The 21,046-nt window shown below is 46.7% G+C and overlaps 1 protein-coding gene across 1 annotated transcript in view; it reads left to right on the top strand.

The window, feature by feature from the left end:
• DNAH6 (dynein axonemal heavy chain 6) overlaps positions 1–21,046 on the top strand; it is a 364,598-nt gene that overhangs the window by 296,006 nt on the left and 47,546 nt on the right. Inside the window, 1 exon segment of the mRNA XM_054986586.1 lies at positions 4,991–5,129. Coding sequence (XP_054842561.1) covers positions 4,991–5,129 — 139 coding nt within the window.

The raw sequence follows: 21,046 nt of genomic DNA, 5'->3' as shown, positions 1-21,046 counted from the left end.
AAGTTTTGGCAGGAGCTGATGGAAGTAACAGGCATGACTCAACGGTTGAATTCAGCATATCATCTTGAGACTGACGGGCAATCCAAAAGGGTTAATCAAGTCCAGGAGCAATTTTTAAGGTGTTACATTAATTATCAAGATAATTGGGCTGATTTTCTAACATTTCAGAATATTGTTACAACAATAACATTCATAGCTCTACGGGAGCATCCCCATTCAAGATCACACAGGGCTTTGAAGGCAATTTGTGAAAGACCCCCACCTGAGTGTGGGGGGGATCTCAGTATTTGGTGGAACTCTATCGTGGAACAGTGGGATATAATAACAAAAACCCTGGAAAGAGCCAAACAGGATTACAAAAAACATTCAGACATTAAACACTCCCCCCCCCCCCGGCTGGGATCTGAAACCCAGAGATGAGGTTTATGTGTCTACCAAAAAAATCTCAATGGCGAACAACCGAGCAAAAAGTTGGGATGGAAGTGTATCGGGCCTTATAAAATCCTCGACATAATAAATGGGGTGGCTGTGAAACTAGACCTACCAAAGAATTTAAGACATATATACCCAGTATTCCACTGCAGTTTGCTGAAGAAAGCCCCGGAAGCAAACAGCTGGCACCCAAAATCTGGAGTTCTCCCCCTGTCATGCCCCCCACTCATGGTGAATGGACAACCTCATCATGAAGTGGAAGAGGTGTTGGACTCAAAATGGAGAAGAGGAAAATTATTTTACTTGATAAAATGGAAGTACTTTAACCAGGGTCAAAATGAGTGGGTGCAAGCTGAAGATATAAAAGCTAAAAGACTCATAAAAGATTTTAACAAATGTTATCCGGAGAAACCGAGAGAGGGGAGCCAGCCTACCTGCCATAACTGTGAATGTATATCTACTGGGGTGGGGGAATGAGCTTTCTTCCTTCACTGTACTCGGCTATGCTTTGCTAAAAGGCCTTATCAGTACAGCTGGAATCGTGTGGGAACCAGCCGTGGGAAATTCAGCTTTGCATCTTTTGCAGGAATTTTGCTGACTTCAACTGACTTGTTTGGACTGGGGGGAGGGGGACTGGGGTATAACCTCTCGGGGAAGACTTTACTTCAGCATTCTAGGCAATCTCTATGTATCAGTGCACTTCTAAGGAGTTTTATCTGAATAAAGTCCTTTAACTCATACAACCATGTTGGATGAAGTGGAGATCCTGAGAGAATCCCCTAGCCAGGGCTGAAAACAAGACACTATTTGACACCTTCATGAAATAAGGGACATAGATCCTGTCCCAAGGGCAGAGCAAGGGACCTGAATGTATTCCATCTTCTTCACTGTCCCCAAGCATAATGGAGACTGGAGGGTGATCCTGGATCTGAAGTACCTGAAGAGGTTCATGAGACTGAGGCACTTCAGGATGGAGTCTCTTTGATCCATAATGGAAGAACTGTTGCCAGGAGAGTGCCTCTTATCCCTGGAATTTTAAGAGGCCTGTCTTTGCGTACCTATTTTGTCATCTCACAGGAAGTTTCTGAGGTTCTGTGTGCAAGGGGATCGTCTTCAATTCTGGGCTTTCCCCTTCGGTTTGTCCACAGCTCCAAGGGTGTTCTCAAAGATTTTGATCCACCCAATTGCCAAGCTACAAGAACTAGGCATCCACATACACCCTTACCTGGACAATCTCCTTATCTGTTCCAGCTCTCATCCGCAAGCTCAAAGGGATCTGCAAACAACCATCAATTATCTGCAGTGGTTCGGCTTTCAGCTCAATCTTCAAAAGAGCTCCCTCAATCCCTCTCAGAGACTTGAGCACCTTGGGGTAATCATAGACACCAAACATCAATGCATATTCACGACCAAGGCTAAGGCGGCAAAGTTAAAGGAAAGGGCCTTGGCCGTAATCAAGTCCAGATGTTCCTCCCTGATGACCCTAGCCAAGCTTATGGGGCTTCTCATCTCCAGCATTGATGCCATTCATTGGGCCCGGGTACATTCGAGAAATTTACAGCAACTGCTTCATCCCTTTCTGTCTTACATCATGACCAAGACGAACTTAAACATCCAGGTACCACCCTCAGTAAAGACCAGCTTGAAGTGGTAGGTCAAGATGCCAAATATACTACAAGGAAAACATTTCAACACTGTCACACCTAGGTAGCTGTCAATAAACACCAGTCTTCTAGGCTGGAGAGCCATTTTGGAAGGATCACTAGCCCAAGGCCCATGGTCAGAAACAGAGAAAAGACTTTCCATCCACATGTTCCAACTCAGGGCTATTTATCATGCCTTCATTCACTTTAGCCCTCAACTGGCTGGCTGTCACATACTCATCAGAACAGACAACATGTCAACCAAAGCATACATCAACCACCAGAGGGCTTCCCAATTGACTGCTTAACAAAGAAGCCCTGGGGGTCCTATTATGGTCAGAAATTCATCTTGCTTCCATCAGGGCTGAGCACATTAAGGGCATCTCAGATGTACAGGCAGACTGGCTAAGCAGGTGACTCATCCAAGAGGGAGAATGGTCACTGAAGCCAGATCTCTTTCTCATCACCAGACACCTCGACTTCCCCCAGGTGGACCTGTTTGCCTCTTTGATGAACTGCAAGGTAGACAGATTTTTTTCATGGTACTTCCACCTCGAGGCAGAAGCAACAGATGCTCTGACTTCCCAGTGGCCTCATACCCTGCTGTATGCCTTTCCTCCCACTCCAGTTATCCCGAAACTTCTGAGAAAGATCAGCAAGCAGAAAGCAGACATCATAGTCATGGCCACATAACTGGCCCAGATGCCTGTGGTTCTCAACTCTTCTTCAGTGGTTGACACTGCCACAGTTGTAGCTCCCAGTCTCCCCGGACATGCTCTGTCAGTTGATCAGTGTGGCACCCACACCCGGAATGGCTCCACTTGACCGTGTGGAAGTTGAAGGGAAGCACTTCATGCAACTGGGATATTCACAGCAGGTGATCAATACCCTATTAGCATCTAGACAATTGTTCATCACCAGAATCTATAACACCACATGGAAGGTCTTCGTTTGGTAGTGCCAAAGAAAAGATGTAAATGCGGCCGAACCCAAACTGGAATCCGTGCTCCTCTTTTTTCAGGACAGCCACTCCAGTGGGCTTCAGGTGCCCGCTCTGCGATGCCAAACAGCTGCCCTGGCATCTTACCGCGGTTTCAGCATCTCCAAACACCCTGATGTGTCCAGGTTCCTTAAGGGAGCAGCACTCATGGATGCCCCGCAGACTCACAAGTTTCCAACCTGATGACTAATTACTGTTCTGTCCGCCCTTACTGGCCCTCCTTTCGAGCCTTCCTGTCAAGCCCATTAATGAGATCCCACTCAAGTGGCTGCAGATGATGACCCTATTCCTTACCACAGTCACATCAGCGAGAAGAATATCAGAATTGGGAGCCCTGTCAGTTAACCCCAACCTCTGTACCTTCCACAAAGATATGGTGTTCTTGAGGCTGGATCCTACATTCATAACCAAGGTAAACACCACCTTTCATCAGCACCAAGAAATATTCTTATCCACCTTCTTCCCCAACCCCTCCTATCCCAGAGAAAATACATGACACACCCTGGATGTTAGACGCACCTTAAAAGTCTTTATATTCAGAACTCAGAAAATCAGAAGGACACCCTACATATTTATATCTCTTACATCAAACAGTAACGGAAAGAAGCTATCCAGAATATCCATCAGTAGGACTCTCAGAGCATGCATCGCAGAAGCATATAAATCACAGGGGCTCAAGGTCCCCGTTGGGATCACAGTGCACTCAGTTCACAGCACCACAACTAATGCAGCATTTTCGAAAGATGCTACGGTTGAGGAGGTCTGCAGAGCAGCTACATGGTCTACCATCTCCAGCTTCGTTAAACATTACAGACTAAATAGCTACAACTCTGCAGATGCAGGATTTGGAAGTTGAGTCCTCTAACATGTACTACAGCCAGAGGACAATGACCCACCCAAATTATAGGAAACTGCTATGGGAGGTCCCACCTTAAGATGTCTTCTGCCTTAGAGGGAGAATGGACCATTGGTTACTCACTGTGAAGAGTCCTTCTCCTCTGAGGACAGGAGGACATCTTGCCCCTCCTTGCTTTGTCATTGTCATCCTAAAACCTTTTCATATGCTTACTTACTGCACTTCTTAAACAACCTCTTCTGTTATTCCAAGTTTGAGCTGTTCTTACTAACCTGTTGTTAACTCTCTTCCATTTTCTGGAGTTCCTAAGTAGTTGTTAGAGTATAGCTTTCTACTGCTCTCGGCGTTTCCACTGAGGAACTGGGTGACACCTACTGGAAGACAGGAAGTTCAGTTTTTAGTTCCTGCCTCCCTGAACAGTGTGGGAATCACCCATCTCAAGATGTCCTCCTGTCCTCAGAGGAGGACTCTTCATGGTGACTAACCAATGGCCCATTCTTTGTCAGCCTAACCTACCTCATAAAGGTCAGGATAATATAGTGCAGGAGATAATCACATATGCCACACTGGGTTCTTTGGAGGATGGGCAGGATAAAAAAATAATATATGTTAATTTTGAAAAGAGTCATCTCTAATTTTGAAATAAAATCATCCTAGATCTATCTATCTATCTATCTATCTATCTATCTATCTATCTATCTATCTATCTATCTATCTATCTATCTATCTATCTATCTATCTATCTATCTATCTATCTATCTATCTATCTATCTATCATAGATGTAGATATAGATATAGATAGATATACAGATAGATATAGATATATAGGCAACATGGCCCCCAGAATACTGTGGATGAGATCCAAAATAGGCCTACAGCTTGTATGCTTCCTCTCTAGCTTCCTTCTCCCCATAGGGAAGCAAAATAGAATCATAGAATCATAGAGTTGGAAGGGGCCATACAGATCATCTAGTGAATGAAAAAATGTATCATGGAATTGATCAGTATGCTCAAATCAAAGATACTAATTAATACCTTTGTTGACTGTAATTCTCCTAGGAGAGGAAAAAATTCGGGCCCCTTGGTTGGAACATATGTTATGAATTTAATGACAGTGACAGAGAATGCGCCTTACTGAATCTCAATCTTTATTGTCAAGAGGGAAGAGTACCCTGGGATGCCCTTACTTATATAACAGGTAAGATACACAACATTTAATAATAGCTGCAAAGTCTGCTATAAATAATTGCCAAAGCAGCTTGGGTCCGAAGAGTTACTGAGGTAGTTTGTAGGGGTATGCAATTTGTTTCAGAATTTGTTTTCTTTGGGAAAACCACTCTGGGGGCTATCCGGTGGGCTGAATTTTTCAACCAAACTTCACCAAATTTGGCAAGAACTTACTTCTGATTGCCCTCTAAAGACCTCCCCAAGTTTTAGGAAGATAGGACCCTGGGGGCCAATTCTATGGGCCCCTGAACAAGGTGCCCCTAGCCACTCCATTGTTTCCTATAGGAAAAAAGTCAAAGCTGACTCAGATTGCAGAAACACACTGGGCCAAGGATGCCATGACCAAGGCACAATCCGAAATACAAGCTGAGCTCATCCCAGAGAAAACCCAACAGAACCAAATAGAAGCACAAGAGGGGCATCCCCCCAGAAGCAATGTGAAGCAAGAGGATCAACATCACATCAATTCAACCCACACACATGCAGGTCAGCCACAGAGAAGATTTCCAGAACTTTCTAGAAGACTAGCAGTGCTCCTCTCCCTTTGGCGCTTTCCCACCAAAAACATCAAAGGACTGAGGCTCCCAATATGGCGTCCTGAAGCTGTGTGGGTTTTTTTGTCCCAGACAGAACTTGGAGAAAAGTGCCAGTATGCTCTGGTAAAAAGACCCCATGGAGAGGGGGACGTCTGGATAGGTTCACTAATCTTCCTACATGCTCCCTGGACTCAGAGAGTGCAGAAAGAATTCTGTACGACCTAGGTTAAGGTGGAAGCTGCGAAGATCTGGACAGTCATTTGGCCACTTTCTCCAAGGATATTAAGGGCAGCCAAACTTGAGGGGGAGAGAATCCATTAGAACTGAATTGTGAAGATCATTACAAGACATAAAGAAGTAAAGCCATAAAGAAGTATTGAGAAGAGACGGAAATTACTTACAGCCTTGGAGAGTTGAAAGCCTGAAAAACCAGCCAGCCAGCCAGCTCTGTTGAAAGATCTGCAAATGAAAATGTTACAACAACAATCTTAATGGTAAATCAGATGGAGAAAAATTTTAAATTTGTAAAACAGATATTTTGAACAAGCAAATAAACTGGGAAGATGGCTAGCGTACAGGCTACAAAGAAGAAAAAGAGAGAACATTAATTGTAAAATTGCAAGAAAAGGACAGAATAGTCACTGAAAATAAAGATATACAAAAAGTAGTATTTCAATATTTCTCTTCGTTATTCAAGAAGTAAGAGATATCTTAAAGAAAGTTGGAAGATTACCTGAAGAACCAAAATTTGCCACGAATATCGGAAGAACAAAAAGCCATGATGAAGAATCCAATTACTATAAATGAAGTGGTAGATGTAATTAAAAATCTAAAAAGAGGGAAAACACCTGGTCCAGATGGATTGACAGCAATTTACTACAAGTTATTTCAAGATGAGATATTATTACCCATCCAATCGATGATTAATGCAATTATAAAAGAGGGAAAGATCCCAGAGACGTGGAGAGAAGCTAATATCACTCTGATCCCGAAAGAAAGCTTAGACCCCAGTGAAGTGAAAAATTATAGGCTCATATCACTTTTAAATAATGATTACAAGTTATTTGCCACAATATTGGCTAGAAGAGTGAAATTAGTCCTACAAGAATTTATTAAAGAAGATCAGAGTGGATTTCTACCGAAAAGGCAAATAAAAGACAATATGAGAAATGCGCTGGATATAATTGAATACTTGGGAAAACATAACGAGATACAAGCAGCACTGATTTTTCTCGATGCAGAAAAAGCATTCAACAATATAAACTGGAAATTTATGATAAAAGTCCTGGAAGAAATGCACTTTGGAGATAATTTTATTAACTGGGTGAGAGCTATTTATAATATACAAAAGGTCTGAATAGTAGTTAACGGGGAACTAACTTGCGTATGTGAAATTCAAAAGGGAACAAGTCAAGGCTGTCCATTGTCGCCCCTCCTGTTTATATTGATACTGGAGGTGTTAAATAGAGCTATTAGAGAAGAAGGTAAGATCAAAGGTATTAAAGTTAAAAAAGAATCGTATAAGCTAAGAGCATTTGCAGACGACCTGGTCTTCATCTTTAAAAACCCCTTAGAAGGAATAGAGGTTTTAATGTCTAAAATAAAGGAATTTGGTGAAGTAGCAGGATTTAAAATCAATAAAGGAAAAACAAAGATGCTAACAAAGAATATGCAGGAAAGAGAGAAAAGTCAGCTGATGGAAAAAATGGGATTTATAATTGAAAAAAGGTTAAATATTTAGGGGTAATACTGACGAATAAAAATACAATGTTTCAAAATAATTACGTCAAGGTATGGAATGAAATTAAAAAATACTTAGAAAGATGGGAGAAATTACAATTATCAATGTTAGGAAGAATTTCCTTCATTAAAATGAATGTTCTGCAAAGATAGTTGTTTTTGTTTCAGACAATTCCAATTTTAAGCTCTGACAAGCAGTTAGAGTTATGGCAAAGAGATATAATGAAGTTTATGTGGCAAAAGAAAAAACCATGCATTAAACAAAGGGTTTTGCAAGATGCAAAGGAAAGAGGTGGACTGGGGGTGCCAGATCTAAAACTATATTATGCGGCTGCTTGTTTAGTTTGGTTAAAGGATTGAATAAAGTTAAAGAATAGGAGACTCTTGGAATTAGAGGGACGTGAACTAAGGTATGGGTGGCATGGATACCTGTGGTACAATAAAATCAAAGTAAATGCAGACTTCAAGATCCATATTATACGCCAAGCCCTGATATAAATTTAGAATAAGTTCAAGGCAAAAATAACAACAAAAACACCATTGTGGCTCTCACCACATGAGGCACTATTTAGAAGAGAAATAATATATAAAGATAAGTGGTTAACATATTACGATCTATGTAATTTTTCACAAGGGGGGATAAAAATGTACTCAAGAGAGGAAATGAAAGAGAAAGGCTTTGATTGTCAGTGTTTTGCGTACATGTAACTATCAGAAAAGTTTAAAAATGACCTCAAAATGTATGACATGGAAGAAACAACTAGTTCATTTGAAAAAGTTATGTACGAAATGTTATTTATGAAAGATCTAGTTCATTTGAAAAAGAGTTATATATGAAATATCACCTAATATCTAGAATGTATAAATTTGTGTTAAAAATAGAACTGGAAGAAGAGCAAGTGAAGGGCTGTATGATTAAATAGCCTAAATTTTTTGGATATTAATATCCATATGGAGCAATGGGAGAAAATGTGGAATTATGGTCTAAAATTTACATTGTTATAATTTGAAAGAGAACTTCTATAAAATGATATAGAGGTGGTATATGACCCCACAAAAATTAGCTAAGATGTTTAATGGGGTGTCAAACAAATGTTGGAAATGTCAAAAAATGTGGGTTCCTTTTACCATATGTGGTGGACCTGTCCTGTTGCCAAAAAGTATTGGAAACAAATATACCTAACAATGCAAAAAATATTAAAGAGTAACTAACAATTAAAGCCAGAGATGTGTTTATTGAGCTTAGTGGATACTTCAATAGAAAGTGAATTTGGAATTTTGATTAGATATATGCCAACGGCTGCAAGAATAGTTTATGCACAATATTGGAAATCAAATAAACTTCCAGTAGTTGATGACTGGTTAATGAAGATGTTGGAGACTGTGGAAATGGCAAAACTAATGGAGTTGTTGAGGGATAAAACAACAGCCAATTTTGTGAAAAGCTGGAAACCTTTCATTTAATCAATCAATCAATACTTTATTGCTTCAGCACAGCCATAGCAAATAACAAAAAAAGTACAATATTATTAATACAAATTACTACATCATAAAATTTAAAGGAAACCTTTCATTGACTTTCTGTATGTAAAAGAGAAGTCAGAGCTAACGATTTGTGGATTTGAAAATTAGAATTGTAAAGTAGGCAACAAATAAGAGGCTGAAATATGGAAAAATGCAGATATCTTCACAGTAAAGTCAAAGTTATATATTTAGTAAAGACATGGGTATTACGGAAGAGTTACTGATTAAGTAACGAGTTTAAAGAAATTCTGTAAAATGTCCAAAATGGTATGTCTCCCTCTTTGTTTTTATTCATCTGTTTGTTCCTCTCTTTTTAAATGGTTTTCTTTCTTCATGCAAATTTTTGTTTGTTGTAACAAAATAAAATAAAATAACAAAAACATCACAAGACTATGAGGGGCACTATTCCCTCAGGTCTCTCTTTGCGACTACAGAGAGAAGATCTCCATTGCTGTTCTCTGCTTTTCCCTCACCTCCATTGTGGCTGAGGAGAAATATTTCTTTAAAAATTTTTAAACCCTCGTTAGACTTTCTAGTGAAGAATACAATGACATGTAAAGAAGCAAAGTTTCTGTCTTTCCCTCCATCATTATGGTTTAAGAGAGGCTTCTTCAAGAGGTTGGAACATGCCAGCCTAAATAAAGGCACCTGCCCCCTCAGTTCTGAAGGGAGAAGCCTGGAAATGTGGCCTGACAGAGCCCTCAGTTCCAAGGCTCTTTCCCAAAGGCTTTGCCTGCTTGCCTGCCTGGATAAAAGCCCATCCCTTCTTGGCTGTTTCAGCTCTGAGGGGAGACACCTGGAAGAGTAGCATAATAGATCTCTAGGTTAGAAGGCTGAACAGGCTTTTACTCTAAAGGCTTTGGCTGCCTGCCAGCCTGAATAGGCCCCTCCACTCCCTTGGCTATGTTGGCTCTGAGGAGCAACACCTGGAGGTATAACTAAATAGAGGCCTGGGATCTGAGGCTGAGAGGTTTTTCTCCAAGGCTTGACTCAAGGAATCCCTCCTCCTCCCAAGCTGTCCTTGGTTCCGAGGTGCGATCCCTGGAGGCAGAAGTTAATACAGCTAACACAGTGACACAGCAGCCTGGAACCTTCAGTGTAACAGGTTCGGGCTCCTCAGCTGCTTCTGCTTTAACAGAGTTGATAAACCTAAACCTCTAAGCCCAACCCTATTTGAAGGCAGTTTTTTCCTGATGGTTCCATATATGCCTACACTCCCTTTTTCCTACCAGGGAAAGGAGCTGGCTCTGTCTAGGGTTCTCAATCTCATTGCAGTAAGATCCAGCAGTAATTTAGGAATGTGCAAAGGGTCTCTTTTAGTCAACACAGAGTAACTTTATACAGCAGAAACAAAGAAAAGAACACAAGGCGTTACAAGAGACTTTCCCTAGCAGTTCTTCAGCTAGTTTACACAGATATGAGTAAAACCAGGGCGGGAACTACTCTAGATTCTAGTATCTCGTCATTTTAAAGACACTACCAACACAATCTTGAAGTGTGTCCTCTTGAGACATGACAAAAGAAAAACAAACAAACTTTTCTTCTTCAAATACAATTTTATTCTTTAATAGAATGAATATAGATGATTTTAAAAACTTGTAAGAGAAATAAGTCCCCTCAGCTGTAAGAATGAGGTAGAAGAACAGCAATGGCGATCTCTCTCTGCAGTGGTGAAATGAAAACTGAAAGGAATTGCATTGTCCCTTCCTAGTTATGTGGTGGTTTCAGCGGGAAAGTGCCAAGGGCAGCAGGGGAGCCTCATAGACAGCCAGTTTGATGTAGTGGTTAAGAGCAGCAGGATTCTAGTCTAGAGAACTGGGTTTGATTCCCCAGTCCTCCACTTGAAGCCAGCTGGGTGACCTTGGGTCAGTCACAGTTCTCTGGACCTCGCTCAGCCCCACCCACTTCACACAGTGATTGTTGTGGGGATAATAATAACATGCTTTGTAAACCACTCTGAATGGGTGTTAAGTTGTCCTGAAGGGTGGTATATAAATCGAATGTTGTTGTTATTAGTCTTCAAGAAAGCTCTGGAAATCTTCTGTGGCTGGCCTTTGTATGTGCAGTGTTCCCCACCATATATTATCATTATAAAGCAATCTAGTCACCACAGCGCATGATAAAACACCACTACAGCATTACAGAAGCAACCCTCCCCCCAAAATAAATCAATACAAGCCTTACATGTGATAGAAAATAAAAAGACCTGGCCTCAAAATGTTAACGCTAAAGGTGACAGGTAGAACTTTCTAGTGACGACATCACACATGACACGTGTTTTTCTGTTGACCAAAATGGCATTTAAAAACGGTACCTGAAGACTTAATTAGGGGTGTGCTGGGGTTTCCTGCTTCGGTTTACCCAAAGCAGGAAAACAATCCAGAATACCCTGAAACTCAAAGCAGCAAGCCGCTTTGGGATTCAGAAATTTAAACTGCTTCGGTATGCTCCGTAAAGATTCAGAGCACACCAAAGTGAAAAAGTTGGAGGAAGCTTTGTCCCGGCCCAGGCTCCTGCCCCCCTTGCTCCAGGTGACTGGTGGTGCCCACCAGTCATCTGGAGTAACGGGCAAACTTAAAGAGGTCTCCACGCTGCTTGAGATCCCTCCCTCAGGCCAGCTGAAACGTGGAAAGGGCACTTTCCACACTTCAGCTGGTCTGCGGGGGTTCCCCCTCCCGCAGGCCAGCTGAAGTGCAGAAAGGGCCCTTTAATCTTCAGCTGGCCCACCGGGGGGGGGGGAGCCAGCCAGGGTTTGGAAACATCCCAAAGTGACCCAAATCACTTTGAGAAGCTTTGATTTGGCATTTCCAAATGGAGGCCAGCATACTGGGCACAATTCGAAAATCCTGAATCTTTACAAATCGGGTTCGATTTGGGTATTTATCCCAAATAAACCCAAATCACACACCCCTAAACTTAATGGTGCATTTATGGAATACTATGGTTGAGAAAGACTAGAAAAAGGGAGAGACCACATACGTCTAACCTCTCTTCCCTTTCCTGTCTTCTTCATTAATTGCTGATCCTTCCTCTGCCCATATCTATTTCAGTTGGGGTGCTGCCAATCCTCCCTATGTAATTGCTGAAACAGAATGGCGGGGGGAGGACAACAGAAAGGCAAGACCAGCAGTCCACAAAGGCAGCAGTTGCTCTTCCCAACTGTACTGCTCCTAATTAATCATTTCAACATAGCCCATTGGAATAATTAATCATTCCAGCATTGTCAGCCCACAATAAGCAGACCAGAGGCTCCAGTTTTTCTCATTAGCCAGAGATTTCCCCCCTCAGCTCTCACCTGGCTAGATCTCCCCCCTTCTGCTTACAAGAGCATTATTACTAAATGCCCCATGACCCTTCCATTGTGCTCTGATCCATTTGCAAGTTTCAAAAAGTTTGATGAATAGAAGACTGTTTGGGCTGGAATAGACATGGCAAAGGAAGAGCTGTCTGTGAGGAGGGAGGAGCAAACAGTATAAATGAAAGTGAAACATTTTAAGGAGTAGAAAAGAGCAAGAGTCCAGTAGCAGCTGTAAGACTAACAAAATTTGTGGTAGGGTATGAACTTTTGTGAGTTAGCTCACTTATTCAGATACAGCTAGAATGTGAGTCCATCTGTCTTTATATCTTGAAGAGTGGAGTGATTGCAAAAGCTGAATGATAATAGCCGGTGAATGACAATAGCAGGCGTAATTAGATAGGGTGGGGTATGCAGAGGGGTAGTGGGTGTGGAGAAATCACCATTGGTAATGAGACAGGAAGCCTAGGTCTTGATTTAGTTCAGGTGGATGCATTGTCTTGCGTGTCGGAGACCCACGCCAGCTGGGCTCTCTACCTGCAGACGATTCCTCCTCTGAGGGGGAGGGGCTGGAAGAGCCAGCGGAAGACTCACCCGCAGCCCCTGAAGCACCAGATGGCGGCCAGCAACCCAGCCCCTCAGCACAGGATAGTGCAGGTGAGGGGGCGCACAGAGAGGCTGAAGCTGGGTCACAGCATTGCTCAGTTGGATTACTGTCTTGGAGAACCAAGCCTTGCAAGCCAGCAGCAAGGCGGAAGGCTTGAGCAAGAGAGGCGATGTGGGAACGGAGGAGGAGTGCGCGCCTGCAAGCGTAGGGACGGGCGGAGCTGACTGCTGAAGACGAGGCGGGGCAATCAAGCGAAAGAGAAAGACCTGGCCCTCTTATGCCGCCCTGACCTTATAAGGGAAACGCTAGGCAGAGCCCAGCGTGGGAGCAACTTTGTTCACCACTCCTTGCGCCCAGCAGCTCACCTTGTATCCTGCCTTTGCTTGGATAAATTTCCTGTATCCTGACCACCTCTTGCCTGTCTCCGTTTGAAACTGACGACTTGGCTTTCAGACCTCCGTTCGGTTTTCTGACTCTCCTCTGCTTGCCCCCCTGATGGACAGACTCTCCGGCTCTTGACCTCAGTGTGTTTCAGACTCTTGCTCTCTGCCTTCCGCTCAGCCCAGCAACCGCCCAAGTGGGAACCCTAGTCCTGCTCCCACCCTCGGAACAACAGGCGGCATGGATGCAGCAACAGCTGCTGTGCTAGTAGCTCAAAACCAAACGCTGCAGCAGACGGTAACCCAACTGAGCAATGCTGTGACCCAGCTTCAGCAACAGGTCCAGCAACAAGCTCAGGCAATGCCGACGCCAGCCACACCCAAATGCCCGGTAAGCCTGCCCGAGAAGTTTGCTGGTAATGTGGAAGAATTTCCTTTCTTCCTAGCCCAGTGCCAGCGGTACATTAGCCTGCACCTACGAGACTTTCCTGATGATAGGACGAAGGTGGGCTTCATTCTGAGTCTACTGAAAGACCAGGCTGCCAAATGATCTACCCCCCTTCTCCTGGAACTGTCGCCGCTGCTGCAAAACTATACCAGGTTTGTGGAACAGCTCCAGCAAGCCTTTGCTAACCCCGTTAAGGCTGAAAGCACCAACCGGCGTATCCAACTGCTCCGCCAGGGGCGAGGGTCAGTGGCCGCCTACACGGCAGAATTCCAGCTTCTGGCCCAGGACCTCTCATGGATTGAGGTGGTGCTGCAGGACTAGTTCGTGGAGGGCTTGTCTGATGAGGTCGCAGACAAGCTGGCCTGAACAGAACGCCCCAGTACCCTTCAAAGCCTAGTGGTGCTGTGTCAGTGCATCGACCAGTGCATCCAGCACCTGGAAGGCCGGAGACAGGCGCACAGCGAAGTCCCCCGGCAGGGAGGTCTGCCCCGACCGGTACCTGAAGGCACCTACTTTTCTCCAGCCGCTCCAAAAAGGGCAGAGGCCAAGGAGCCCATGCAGCTGGGCAGCGCACGACCTCGTCTCACGGCCATGGAGAAGGCAAGGCGACGCACCCAGGGGCTTTGCATGTACTGCAGAGGGGCTGGCCACTACACCAACGCCTGCCCAGAGAAGCGCCGCCCAGGAGGCGCAGCAAAAGACAGGCCCCAGCTCGCAGCAGCCCACACGGACCGGGGCGAGAGGTCTACACCAATGGGGCCCTCGACGTCGGCGGATGACACCTCCTCCTCCCCTTAGAAATACAACTGCCAGACAGGCGGCGCCTGGAAACAAGCGCTATGGTTGACTCTGGCGCTTCCCGGAATTTCATGGATCAGCAGTTCGCCTGCCAACACCACATTCCTCTGCAAGAGAAACCAGTTGCTGCTTTGGTGGAAGCCATCGATGGGCGCCTGCTGAAATCTGGTCCAGTAACCCATGAGACTGAGCTGGTAGATAGTCGTGGAAGGCCACCGGGATTGAGTCCAGTTCGATGTGGTCTGCATGCTGCACTTCTCTGTCGTGCTGGGCCTGACCTGGCTCACGAGCAGCAACCCACTCATCGACTAGAAGCCCCAGGTAGTCCAGTTTCCTGCCATGAAACCGGATCCCACCCGGAAGCTGCTTGCCAGCGCTGACGCCAGCCCCCAGGCGACCTTGCTGCCGCCCCGCTATGCCAAGTTCGAGGACATGTTTGAGGAGAAGGGGGCTGATCAGCTGCCGCCACACCGGGCGTATGACTGCGCGATTAACCTGCTGCCTGACAAGCCCCTACCTACAGCCCGCCTCTACTCCCTGTCCGAGCCAGAGCGCCTGGCGCTCCAGGAATTCCTGGCTAAGAATTTACAGCAGGGATTCATACAGCCCTCCACCTCACCCACGTCAGCACCAGTCCTATTTGTGAAGAAGAAGGGAGGGGAGCTCAGACTGTGCCATGACTACCGGGCCCTGAACCAGATCACGATCCGGGACTGCTACCCACTACCCCTGATTCCAGAGCTCCTGGACCGGCTCCAGGGAGCAACCTGCTTTACCAAGCTTGACCTGCACGGGGCATACAACCTGATCTGGATCCGCAAGGGGGACGAGTGGAAGACGGCCTTTGGGACTCACTGTAGCCAATTCGAGTAACTCGTAATGCCGTTCGGTTGATGTAATGCGCCCTCGGTCTTCCAGAGGTACATAAATGACGTGTTCCGTGACTTGCTGGACCACTATGTCATTGTGTACCTTGATGACATCCTGGTGTTCTCCCGGGACCCAGCCAAACACCCCAACTACGTCCGGAATGTGCTCTGCTGGCTGAGGCAACACAGGCTGTACGCCAAACTGGAGAAGTGCAAGTTTGACCGGGAAGAGGTGGAATTCCTGGGACGCCGTGTCTCTGCCCAAGGCCTCCAGATGGATCCAGCTAAGGTCGAGGCCGTGCTCTCCTGGCAGGCCCCCAGGAACCGGAAGGACATCCAGCAGTTCCTGGGATTCGCCAACTACTACCAGCAGTTTATCCCTGGGTTTGCTGAACTGATGGTACCACTGACCCATCTCATTAGACCCTGAGTTCCCTTCGCTTGGTCCCTGGTGGCCCAGCAGGCCTTCCAAGCCCTGAAGCACCGCTTTGCCACTGGCCCTGTCCTATGCTACCCGGATGTAAACTGACCGTTCATCGTTGAAGCTGATGCCTCCGATACCACACTAGGTGCCATCCTGGCACAGCAAGACTCCCCTGAAGGCCCACTACGCCCCTGTACATGCTACTTTCGCCAACTCACGCTTGCGGAGCGCAATTACACCATTTGGGAGAGACAGTTGCTGGCCATCAAGGCGGCCTTCGAGACCTGGAGGCATCATCTGGAAGGCGCACGGCACCCCATCATGGTGTACTCTGACCACCGCAACCTGGAACATCTACAGACCACCCAGAACCTGAACCAGCGCCAGATCCAGTGGGCCTTGTTCTTTGCCCAGTTCCAGTTCACCATCCACTATGTCCCTGGTGCTCAGAACAAACAGGCGGATGCCTTGTCCCGAAAACCAGAGTTCGCTCAACCAGAGGAGAAGGCGCCTATAGTCACCGCCACCTGAGGCAAACACCTTTGTACAGGAACTCCAAGCCTTGCACCAAGTGCTACGGGAACAATTGGACCATGCCAAGCAGGCCTACAAGGCCGCTGCGAACCGTCACCGTCAGGAGGGGGAGGTCCTGGCTGTAGGTGACACCATATGGCTCTCCACCAGGCATATCCGGTCCCAACGTCCTTCCCGGAAACTGGACCATCGGTTCATCGGGCCCTACCGGATAGTGGAACAGGTCAAGCCCGTGGCGTTCCGCCTGGAATTACCCCCAACCCTTCGGATCCACCCAGTCTTCCACCAATCCCTGCTCACCCCGGCGGCGCCCCTATACCCACTCCATGACCAGCCCCCACCACTGCCCCCAGTACTGGTGGATGGCCAAGAGGATACGAGGTGGACCAGATCCTGGATTCACGTCGGCACCAGGGACAGCTCCAGTATCTGGTGGAGTGGAAGGGGTATGGACCAGACGACAGGCCTTGGGAACCCGCAGGCAACCTCCATGCACCTCGTCTTCTCCGGCGGTTCCATCAGGCGTACTCCGACAAGCCAGGCCCTCCAGGTCACTCGCAGGATGGGGGCCTTGTGGGGAGGATGGTGTCGGAGACCCGCGCCAGCTGGGCTCTCTACCTGCAGACAATTCCTCCTCCAAAGGGCTGGAAGAGCCAGTGGGAGACTCACCCGCAGCCCCTGAAGCACCAAATGGTGACCAGCAACCCGGCCCCTCAACGCAGGGTAGTGGAGGTGAGGGGGCGCGCAGAGAGGAGAGGGAACCGGTGCCTCGGAGAACCAAGCCTTGCGAGCCAGCAGCAAGGCAGAAGACTCGAGCAAGAGAGGCAGTATGGGAATGGAAGAGGAGCGCGTGCCTGCAAGCGCAGGGACTGGCAGAGCTGACCGCCGAAGACAAGGCAGGGCAATCAAGCAAAGGAGAAACACCTGGCCCTCTTATGCCGCCCTGACCTTATAAGGGAAACGCTGGGCAGAGCCCAGCGTGGGAGCAACTTTGTTCACTACTCCTTGTGCCCAGCAGCTCGCCTTGTATCCTGCCTTTGCTCGGATAGATTTCCTGTGTCCTGACCTCGGCTCCGTCCCCGACCACATCGTGCCTGTCTCCATCTGAAACTGACGACTTGGCTTTCAGACCTTTGTTGGGTTTTCTGACTCTCCTCTGCTTGCCCCCCTGATGGACAGACTCTCTGGCTCTTGACCTTGGTGTGTTTCGGACTCTTGCTCTCTGCCTTCCGCTCAGCCCAGCACCCGCCCAAGTGGGAACCCTAGTCCTGACAATGACACTGCACTTCATTATACATTGCAATTCAGCCATTCATTTTTCAATTTATTTTATGCAGAATACTTCAGAAGTCTTGACTTTGTGAGTGTAGCCTGAGATTTATCATATTCTCTTCCTTTAAGAGAAAACCTGTAATGGCAGGAGGCCATAAAAGAAACCCAGTTTGGGAACATTTTTGTTTAACTATGTTATTTAACAAATGTAGATGTTTAAACAAATATGCTATATAATATTATTGATTTAGTTAAATAAAATCATTTAAATGGTTATAATTAATTATTATTTTTCTCCTTCCAATGGAGTACAGCAGAAAAGTTGTCCAAATATGAACGATTAACCTATTTAATGAGATAGTTCACCTTCCAATGATTTCATAATTACATGTTTCAAATGGTAAATAACCAAACATTCATTAGTTTTCTGATATAACTGTAAAAGTAACCTGAGAAGTTATTGTTCTAAAAAGGAAACTTTCATCTGGGTTACAAATTATTTATTTATTTTATTTATTTCAGATTTGTATTCTGCCCTCCCCGCGAGCGGGCTGTGGGCAGATAACAACATATTAAAAATACAATTAAAAATTCATGTACATTAAAAACAGCACATTTAAAACAGAATGGTGGACAGCCTTCACAGGGAGGGTTAAGATTTATACACCCCTTTTTCCAGGCCGGCAGAGGCCCAGCCTCAGCCATATATATGCCTGGCAGAAAAACTCTGTCTTGCAGGCCCGGCGAAAAGATAGTAGGTCCTGCCGGTCCCTGATTTCAGCAGACAGAACGTTCCACCAGGTGGGAGCCAGGACCGAAAAGGCCCTGGCTCTAGTCGAGGCTAGGTGAGCCTCCTTGGGGCCAGGGACCACCAAAAGCTGTTTGTCCTCTGATCGGAGTGTCCTCTGGGGAATATATGGGGAGAGACAGTCCCGTAGATATGCTGGTCCCAGTCCGCACAGGGCCTTATAGGTCAGTACCAGAACCTCGAATCTGATCCGTTTTCCACTGGCAACCAATGCAGCTCCTGTAAGAACGGTGTTATATGCGCCTTATTTGGCACTCTCATAATAACATGCGCTGCTGCATTTTGTACCAGCTGTAATCTCCAGGTCAGGCTCAAGGGCAGCCCCACGTAGAGCGAGTTACAGTAATCTAGCCTAGAGATTACCGTTGCTTGGATCACTGTAGTTAAGTCACGGGTTGACAGGTAAAGGACAAGTTGCCTGGTCTGCTGCAGATGGAAAAAAGAGGACCTGACAACTGCTGTGACCTGTGCCTCCATTTTCAGGGAGGCATCCAAGATCACCCCCAGGCACTTAACCCTTGGAACTGGCACTAACAGTGCCCCATCAAGGGCCGGGAGCCAGAGTTCCGAACCTAATCCCCCGTGGCTCAAGTACAGGACCTCCATCTTCATTGGGTTCGGTTTCAGCCAACTCTGCTTCACCCAACCAGTCATGGCTGCAAAAGCATGTTCCAGGACATCTGGGGCTGAGTTGGGCTGGCCGTCCATCATCAGATACAACTGGGTGTCATCTGCATATTGATGACACCCAAGTCTGAAACTTCGCACCAACTGGGCAGGGGGGCGTATATAGATATTAAACAATAATGGGGAGAGTATTGCTCCCTGTGGGACCCCGCACACCAAAGGGTGGCAGGATGACAATTTCTCCCCAAGCACCACCCTCTTTCCCTCACCATGGAGAAAAGAGACAAGCCACTGTAAGGCAGTCCCTCGTGTCCCCACATCGGCAAGGCGGTGAGTCAGAAGATCGTAATCGACTGTATTGAATGCTGCCGACAGATCCAATAATATCAGCAGCGCCGAGCCTCCTCGATCCAGATGTCTATGAAGATCGTCTGTGAGGGTGACCAGCAATGTCTCTGTCCCATGTCCCAGACGGAACCCGAACTAGAAAGGGGTCTAGGGCTGAGACATCCTTCAGGAAGCCCTGCAGCTGTTCCACCACTGCCTGCTCAATCACCTTTCCCAGAAACGGGAGGTTCAAAACCGAGCGGTAATTGACCAGGTCAGTGGGGTCCAGCAATGGTTTCTTCAAGAGAGGTCTCACCACAGCTTCCTTTAATGGCCCAGGAAAAACCCCGGAGCCTAAGGATAGGTTAACAATGGCCTCCAGCGAGGACCGCAGCCCCTCGGCACTGGCCTTTACCAGCCACGATGGGCATGGGTCCAAGGGACATATGGTGGGCCTAACTGATAGCAGGGTCCTGTCAATCTCCTCCCCAAAGAGTGGGCTGAAATAGTCAAATTTCAGCCCCGAAGATGGCCAAGGGGTCTCTAGCTCATTCACTGAATCAACTGTGGCTGGCAAGTTGCGGCGGAGAGACAAGATTTTATCAGTAAAAAAGCTCCCAAAAGCCTCACAGCTAATATCCAAATTCAAAATTTGATGGCATCCCTCTGGCAAGGAGACCAACAATCAAACCACATTAAACAATTTTGCCAGGCACGAGCTAGCTGATGCAATGGAGGTTGCATAAAACTTTTTCTTCACAGCCTTCACCGCCACCTCATAGGCTTTCATAAATATCCTATAAGATGATCTTGCCTCTTTGTCCCGAGATCATCCCCACACTCTCTCAAGCTGTCTTAGCTCCCACTTCTGTTGGAGCTCCTCTGTATTCCAGGGAGCTCGTCTTGCACAGGGGAAAAGATGGCAATGGGGGGCTATTTCATTGATGGCTTCGGAGAGCCGGCACTGCCAGTCCTCCACCAGCTCATCTAACGAACTGCTGTGGAGCATTGGATCCCGCAAAGCATTCTGGAACCCATTTGGGTCCATAAGTCTCTGCAGGTGATCATAAACCAGCTCACCGCCCTTGCGAGGGGTGGTGGTATCCCCAGCCGAGCCTTCAGGACCAGGTGGTCTGACCATGGCACCGGTTCTACCACTTCCAGATCTACATTTAACTCCATCCCAAAGATCAAATCTAGTGTGTGGCCTGCTTGATGTGTAGGTGTCAACACAAATTGGGAGAGTCCCAGTGCTGCCATGGAAGACACCAGGTCCGCAGCCTGCACAGAGGAGGCATCATCGACATGGATGTTGAAGTCCCCCAGCACCATCAGTCTGGAGTACTTCAAGGCCCACCTTGCTACCACCTCTAGCAGGCGCGACAGGGTATCTGCTGGTGCGCTAGGCAGTTGGTACACCAAACAGATAGCCAAACTCCTCAGAACCCCACACCAGGCCTACACATTCAATGCCAGAGATCTCAGGGGCGGGGAGCAGTCTGAAAGAGAAAGACTCTCGGACAAGGATTGCCACCCCTCCCCCCGACCTCCTATTCGGGACTGGTGGAGGACTGAATATCCTGGGGGGGGGGTCAGTTCTCCCAGGGCACCTGTTTCACCCTCTCTCACTCAGGTTTCGGTCACGCATACCAGGTCCACATCACTCGCCGCAAAGAGATCTTGCAGCATTGTGGTCTTA

The sequence above is a fragment of the Eublepharis macularius genome, chromosome 8 (genome assembly GCF_028583425.1).
Source record: "Eublepharis macularius isolate TG4126 chromosome 8, MPM_Emac_v1.0, whole genome shotgun sequence".
NCBI lineage: Eukaryota > Metazoa > Chordata > Lepidosauria > Squamata > Eublepharidae > Eublepharis > Eublepharis macularius.
The sequence above is the reverse complement of the archived record's forward strand: the minus strand, read 5'-3'. Positions and strand labels throughout refer to the sequence as shown.